The 8,464-nt window shown below is 37.4% G+C and overlaps 1 protein-coding gene across 1 annotated transcript; it reads left to right on the forward strand.

Moving 5' to 3' along the window:
• The first annotated feature begins 202 nt into the window (after positions 1-202).
• Positions 203-6,018, forward strand: LOC122358374 (interferon-induced GTP-binding protein Mx1-like). Its single transcript, XM_043258167.1, has 14 exons — positions 203-248; positions 364-393; positions 581-789; positions 1,868-2,002; positions 2,165-2,319; positions 3,247-3,385; positions 3,490-3,688; positions 3,767-3,845; positions 4,019-4,141; positions 4,488-4,620; positions 4,715-4,873; positions 4,954-5,030; positions 5,118-5,375; positions 5,611-6,018. The coding sequence occupies exons 2-14, from the start codon at positions 371-373 to the stop codon at positions 5,833-5,835; spliced, it is 1,914 nt and encodes a 637-aa protein (XP_043114102.1). The 5' UTR covers positions 203-248; positions 364-370; the 3' UTR covers positions 5,836-6,018.
• Positions 6,019-8,464: the final 2,446 nt, after the last annotated feature.

Raw genomic sequence — 8,464 nt, forward strand, 5'->3', positions numbered from 1 at the left:
AATTTATCTATGAACCTGTCTCTAGATATGTAATTCAGTTAAGTCATATGAGTCATCACATGTTTAGTTTCATACTTTATAACTTTATTTTTATTGGACTACGTTCTTTCAATAAATAATCGACATATTGTGAAACACCCCCTTCACTATAAATACACCTTTCAAATGTTAAACTGTTCTTCAGACAACGCAAGCAAAAAAGTTAGGACACATCAGTTTTTTCTTTTCATTACATATTGCCGTTCGAGGTAAGTGAAAGTGCTGCATTGAACATACTAAACATATTACACATGCAAAAGTATTTTATTTAACAAAGCAAATTAAAAATAAGCTGATTTTATATTTTTTTGTATTCATTTTAAGGAAAACAATGCATAGTCAGGAGGAAGAAAGGTAAAGTTTCCATTCATCTTTTGATAAAAAATGTCATCATTTTATGTTATTTCTACCACAGAGTACTGTGGCAGAATAATTAAAGCTTATAAAAAAATGACAGAATTCTCTGGTAATCCAAAACATGTGATTAATGCATAAATCTAAACATGTCTCTGATTCTCTGTTTGACATTTTAATTATAAAGCTTATCTTCAGAGTCACAGACTCATGGAGCATTCCACGGTCATTTCACTGAGTCTGTTCAGCCTTTGATTGAGTTGATCGACTCTCTGAGGTTGATCGGCATTGATAAGGATATAGATCTGCCATCCATTGCAGTGGTGGGAGATCAGAGTTCTGGAAAGAGCTCGGTTTTGGAGGCACTCTCTGGGGTGGCTCTACCTCGAGGAAGTGGTAAGACTCTGAAGTTCCTTTTATTTCACCAATTGACAAAATCAGAATTAAAAATAGCATTTATTGCAGTTGTGCAACATTGTGCAGTGTTAAAAAAAACATTTAGTTTCAACCTTCATACATGCAACCGTTACCCCGCTCTTTCATAAAATATTTTGAGGGAGGGGGCCAGCAGACACGTTTCATAAATATATATACATATACATATATTTATGAAACTTACTTTGATGCCAGTTGGCATATGGCAAAATGGGCCTCATACATGAAACACCAGGGGAACAAATTATTGCAAAAATAATTTGTAAAGCTGTTTTGACGTAAATTTTAAGTGTCTGTTTCTTTTTAACAAACTGACGACAGTAAATTTTGATGCACTGAGTATCATAATACTAAGTTAGTTTGCTCCGTTGTTGTTTTTATTTTTGACTTTTGTTTTGTAGCTGAGAGTTGATTATCTATTTATGAAACTATTTAGCTTATGACACAGCGCATCTCCCGGATGTTCCACAGCACTGTGGCCTGATGTCATGACCTCCTCATATTCCTTGGGGATGCCCTCAAATTACATCTATATGAGTCATAGTTTTCACAAATTGGTTCAGAGCAGGGTTTCCTGGAGGAGCACCTTTCTTCTGGTATCCCCTGCAACTATCAAAGTGTATGTGGCTGCAATTCAACTTGCCACAATTTCAATGGAGGCACAGTGGGCATCCCTTTGTGTTTCATTTTCTCAATAATGTCAAATGACCGAGGCCTATCTGCAGGCTGTGGGTTCTTTCTAGGGATCTTACCCATGTTCTTGAAGGATTATCAGGCATTGGAACGGGTTTTATCAACTAAAGATGATTATATACACCAGATCAAGTCATGCGTCTAAGGTGCCATCCTTGGTCATTCGTCTGTTCATGCTTCAAGACCTTTTATTTGAGTTACCAGTAGAGGCTTCGGGATGTCTATTCATGTCCATCACATTTTATTGCAGATGAATCCTGTTCTTTCCACTTCCCCAATTGATGTAAGTTGTGTGTAAAATTGTGCATTTGTCTAGAGAAAAACTTTATGTTTTTATGTTTTTAAGGTATTGTCACACGCTGTGCTCTTGAGCTGAAATTGCGGAATCTCAAGAAAGGAAAATGGTCAGGGACCATTTCTTACAATGATCACAAAGAGAGCTTTCATGACCCACTTATGGTGGATAACTTTGTTAGAAAAGGTCAGTAGATTTATAAGGTGGAATATATAAAGTATATATATATACACACACACACACACACACCCTGAAGCTTAGAGATGGATTTAAATTGGTTTGAATTTACCAATACCAAAACTATACTCCTGTCTATGTCTGGTGAAAAATGTGCTTGAAATTCAACAGCTCAAAATGAGCTCGCTGGAAATACAGTTGGAATAAGTGATGAACATATTTCTTTGGAAATTTCCTCTCCTGACGTTTGTGACCTCACTCTGATCGATCTACCTGGCATAACCCGTGTACCCGTGCAAGATCAACCTGAGGATATTGGAGATCAGGTGAGTGCATGTTGTGTTTCCTCAAAGCAAAACTGCTGTAAAAGTTCTTGACTGCGTGATCAGTAGCTATTACATTATATCTGTTAAATTGCAGCTAAAAAAACAAACATATTTTTGACATACAGTATTTCTTTTCATGTTTCAAGTAGTCGGTATTTAGCTGACTGGTCTAATTTAAAGTCAACATGAACTCAGATTTGAGTACAACCTGAAATCTGGAAATGCCCTGTTTTTTTTTTTTTTATTTGAATAAAATGAAAACTAGTTTGGTTTGTGCCACTAATACAACTATTCAAGTATCGGCTACATATAAATCATCTCTATCAATCTGAGACTTCATCATAATATTTTCTAGCCATAAAAAATCAGGAGCAGTCACAGATTTTTTAAAATAATGTAAAATTGTTTGACTTCATATTCGATTTGTGTACAACTTTAAAGTACTCGTTGCCACTTCTTCCGACTTTAAATTAGAGATTCAGTTAGCCTAGATGATTATTATATATAATTATATAATATATAATGTAATGATTTATGAGGTTTTTTGTGTTCATCAGTGATCGTTCAATTGTGGAAAACTGCCAAATGTTCAGCAGTTTATCCCTGGTAATGGTTAATGAATAAAAAAACCTAATAATTAAGAGAGCTCATCTTGATCCGTTTTAAGATTTAAACATTTGTTTTGTTCTGCATGTTCCACTGCGAATACATTTTCTCACGTGATTTAAAAGTCTTTTAGTTTTCATTTTATTCAAATCATAACAAAAAAAAGTCCCAACAATTCAAAAATGGTTATATATATTTAGTTTATTAATACATTTTGGGTCACCTGGCCGACATGCTAATCTAATACCCACTTATAATGGCCATAATGCTGTTTCGTACTGATGTAAACATTCTCTCCTTTGTTATCTTTTTTTTTTTTAGATAAAAAAATTAATACTAAAATATATTTCCAAAAGTGAAACCATCATTTTAGTTGTTGTGCCTTGCAATGTTGACATAACAACGACGGAAGCGCTTAGAATGGCGCAACATGTGGACCCCGAGGGACACAGAACTCTCGGTTTGCAAAATTATTGTATTTCTATAACATACTTTTTGTTCATTCATGATTCTTGTTCTTTTTCTAAAGCTCTTTTTGTTTCGTTTTTTGAATGCTCGGGTTAGCAATTCTCACAAAACCAGATCTCATCGACAGAGGGGCGGAGATGGATGTTTTGAAAATTGTCCAGGGCAAAGTCATTCCTCTCAGCAAGGGCTACATTATCGTGCGATGTCGAGGTCAGAGTGACATCAATGACAAAATCCCTCTGGATAAAGCCATAAACATGGAATTTAAATTCTTTAGAAAACACAAATACTTCAGGTAATTAACGAATAACTGCAGTTACCTTAACTGAAAACCGTTTTTTATAATCTAGTGTTTTCTCTTTTCTCTTGACAGCTATCTACTGAATGATAATAAAGCATCTATTCAGTGCCTGTCAAGGAAATTAACCAAAGAACTGGTTGACCACATCAAGGCAAGCACTAAATAATGACAAGGAGGATTTGATCCCTTCTGATTGGTTGATTGATTGATTGATTAATTGACTGAAGTGAAATGTTGTTATATGGGATGTGTGAGATGTACTATGCATGTATATGGTGTAATTAGCCGACTGATTCATCCAAATACGTTTTCCTATTGACACAGATATCATTACCACACGTAGCTGAGCAGATTAACAGTCAGACAGTTAATGTGAGAGAAGAACTTAAAAAGTACGATCAGGGTCCACCTCTGCAGGAAGAAGAAATGGGACCTTTTCTCAGTAAGGTAAGAGCTCTGAGGATAAAGCATCTGTCTGTCCTTAACATTTATTTATTTCGTTTTATTTAAATGTTCTGTATGTACGTTTTTCACTCTACTAAAGCATATGCTACAGTCTCTGTTTTGGTTTGTGAAACCCGCCCACTGCTAGATTACCCAATAGCACTTTGGCACCCTGGGGTTGCCAGTTGGTGTCCAACACAGTGTATTTCCTTTCATTCATCGTCATGCGTGCTCATTCAATCTGGATGAAACAAACGTCCCCATCAGTTGAATTTTGTCTGCGATACCTAGTTCAATCCTACACAGAGCACCTTTAATATTGATTGATTAGGATTGCTTTCCTATATAGATAATATTAGAGTTCAGCGATCAAATCGATGAACTGAGCAGAACAGGACATTCAAAAGGCAAAAACATTTATGCACTTCTACGTCCTGTCTTCAAGAAATGGGACAACCACCTGAGTGACACTAAAGATTCCTGTGAGTCAACGTTCACGTCAAATTATTGGTTTCTTTTAAGGACTGCAGCAGGATCCCTAAAACTGACTTTCTCTCATCCTTATTATACATTTAGTTGAGACAAAAGTGCAGGAAATGATAGACAAGTACAACGAGAACCATCGTGGCAGAGAATTGCTAACGTTCACTGAGTACACTGAATTTGAAAACGTCATCCAAAACCATGTAGCAGCTCTTCAAGAGCCAGCTATGGAAACACTGAAAGATGTGCGAGGTAAAGTGTGCATTTTCTAGAGGTGCTGTTAAACATTTTTGACAATAAACTTGTAATTTTATTTAATAATTTTTCTCTAGATATTATTCAAAACAAGTTTAAGGAAGTATGTAATTCATGTTTTGTTCAGTACCCAACACTGAAACACAATGTTTCTGTAAGTAAAACCATCACTTTATTATTATTACTATTGTAATAATAATTATTATTATAATTATTTTGCCAATTATGTTGTTCTCCTCAGAAAAAGATTGATGAGATTCAAACAAAACAAGAGGCCAAAGTGGAGAAAAGAATCAAGGAGTTTATTGAAATGGAGCATCTGATTTTCACCCAGGACACAGTGTTGCAAAAAAAACTTGATGAATCAGACATCCATCAGATGACTGGTCTGGAACATCATGAAAAACTCCGTGGAGATGACACGGTTTTAAATTCCAAAGGCTGTGCAGAGTTGGATTCGAGAAATCTAGTACCAGAAAAACTGGTTCTTTATTATGATGTGAGTGACAACTCATGTTATGAAAAGTCTTAATTGGTTATTTAAAATGATCTTCACACTGATAAAAAAAAAAAAGATTATTGGTGCTACCTGGAACTTTTACGTTTAAGAGTAAAATAAGTGAACATCAACCAAGCCACATGATGGCAGTGTACTGCCCCAAAAGGTGGCTCAAAATCAAATAACTTTGCTTTTCAGTGAATATTATTTTAATTCATGGCCTGTGTCCTTACAGATTGTCTATCAACGCCTAACAGACTACGTGCCGATGCTGGTAATCCTCCTCATGCTAAGGAATGCAGCTAAGACACTGCGACATGGCATGCTGGAAATGAGGAAAGTGGCGGATGTGGTCGATCTGCTAAAAGAAGACTTGGACCAAGGGCGCAGGAGAAATGAGCTAAAGCAGCGTCTGGAAAGCCTCTTACAAGCTCAAGAACTAATAAACAACAGACAATGAAACATCTTCATAAACATAGAGGCTGCAGAAATTGGCCACTGGATATACGACAAATGAGTTTTAAATTCTAATGATCAAATCATGATAGCAAAGCATAACAAGTGCTTTATTTCGAATCACCAGTTGCTGAATGGGAATGTCAGCTCAATTTATTACATGTACACACACACACACACACACACAATAAGTCCTTTACACAATCTGACATGGCTGCATTTAAAGTTGAACCGGAAACTAAGTGCTGGTCGTCCGGTCAGAGGAGAAGGTTTTTATTTTCTCCATTCTTTCATGGAGTATCGCTTCCTTGCTGCTGAGGACATTTAATTTCGATTAGCGATTATCATCGAATTGATTACAAACACTGTCTCTAATAAAACAAAAATTAAGTGTTTAATCTTGTCATTATACATTACTATCACTCTGTTCTCGTATTTGATATTTGACACAATCTGTATCGTTAAAAGCGTTATATAAATAAGTGATTGATTGATTGATTCATTGTATTTAAATGACTAAACTGTAATTTTCTGTAATATCTATCCAATAATAAATAAATGAATAAATTCTGGATTTTTGTCATGTTATCATTATTTTATTGTGTTAGTTAGCTATTTATTATTTTTATTATTATTATTATTATTGTTTAGTCAAAATAACCCAGCTGCAGTTTGTTAAAAACTGAGTTATCTGTTTTTGCAAATGAACTCTTAATTTCTTTTAGATCTTCTTTTAGATCAATTAGGACATCCCAGTTTGAATTTTTATGGAATGCATGAACTGAAACTATTTACCCTGAATGCAGTGTAAAGCTTATGTTAATTAAAACATAAGTAGGTTAATTTATTTTAGAATTCAAAGAAAGAATTTATCCCTCTTTTACTGCTGCTAGGGTTACGCTCTAGCTTTTCATATCCTAACTTTTGGTGCAACCCAGAGGTATAGGAAGGCTCTGTATATTTTTAAATATCCATATTAGCCGAACCAATAATTATCACCTGGACTATATAGAAAACAGTACTATGCTGTTATCTGATGGACTGTGACCCCCCAAAAATGAAATAATCTAACTGAGAGCTAGATTGGCAGGCAATCTGACTAATTACAATACCAAATCTGCCATTTTTGCAAACAAACCAGACCAGAACGTAATAAATAGGTGAAGAATGTAACAACTTATTAGGTTCTGCTGAGGAGCCAAAAACTGGTCCCTGAAACCCAACAATGGTTTGAGATTGTGGCAATCGCAGTCACATACACTTACAAACTTGAGGGTGACAGCCTATGCTCCAACCTTTTTTGCAGGACAGAAAGCACTACTCCACTACTTCAGGGGTCTTCAAGTCTGCTAAATCCTGCCCAAGAGCCACACATGGAGGTTCCAAAGCTCCGGATACAGGTGCCAAATGGTGCCGAACCCCTGAGAAAGGAGGTCTTTCCTCAGAGGTATGCACCAGGGAGGGGCTGTTGCGGGAAGCATGATTTCCTTGGGCCAAAATCTGGCAGTGGGAGAATTTGCAAGAAGTAAACTGGTCTACCTACACTTCTCAGAAACAACTGCAGATCAGCTGGATCCTCTCAGGGTGGAGTCGCCAGTCTCTGCAGACCAATACATGCTTACCCTGCAGCAATGGCTGGAAGTGCTGCAAGGCCAGATGCACTGCCAACACATCCAGAACCCTGAAGCTGCCTGCTCGTTGCATGTGACACCCCAACCCGACATGGAGGCATCTGTTGTAACAACAACATGCCAAGACAACTGGTTTAAAGGCACCAGGAGTGCAGCTAGTGCACAACTGTTTTCGCAACGGGGCCAAAAAGGGCCAGTCGTCAAGATAGTTGAAGAGTTTGATGCCCACCTTCCTTAATATGACAAGGGCATGGGGGACATGGACAGCCTGAAGGGGGGGATTTGTAATGCCATGCTCGACTCTCAAACACAAACTGTAGAAACTGCCTATGTGGAGGAAGAATTGAGAGTTGAAAGTACGCGTCCTGCAGGTTGATTGCTGAAAATCAATCCTGAGTTCATTTGGTATTGCATTTCTGCTTGAGCATCTTGAATGGGAGCTTGTGAAGGGCGGACTGAACACACGCAGGTCCACGATCGCATACCACCTTTCTTGAGGATGATGAAGTAAGGGCTATAAAAACCCCACCTTAATCTCAGCTGGAGGGACCAGCCTGATTGATCCTTTGCCAGGAGGACAGCAATCTTCTCGACCAAGACAGGAGAGTCACAGACTGCCTCGAGGATGCCACTGAACCTGGGATGTCACTGGGCAAACTGAATCACATAGCCAAGTTGCATCGTCCCAGATGAGGCACTGTGATGGGTTAGGAAGCGCAACTTCCACCCTCCGAACAAAGGAAGTAATGTTTGTTACCCCCTAACAAACGTTACTGCACATGCATGCTTTTGTGGCCAAAAGAATCAATAACAACAAGTCCTTTTAGATATTTTTTGATAACAAACAGAGGTGCTTTAAGCACAAGAAATCAAGGTTTCCCTGGTAATGGCTCTAGTCAAAGCAGCTCTGAGCTTACAAACACTACCTTATATGCAGGATGTGCTTATATGCCCTGTGATTTTGAGTTCTGATTGTTCTGTTAAGTCTTCTTGTCCCTGAGT

The sequence above is a fragment of the Puntigrus tetrazona genome, chromosome 15 (genome assembly GCF_018831695.1).
Source record: "Puntigrus tetrazona isolate hp1 chromosome 15, ASM1883169v1, whole genome shotgun sequence".
In the NCBI taxonomy this organism is placed as follows: Eukaryota; Metazoa; Chordata; class Actinopteri; order Cypriniformes; family Cyprinidae; genus Puntigrus; species Puntigrus tetrazona.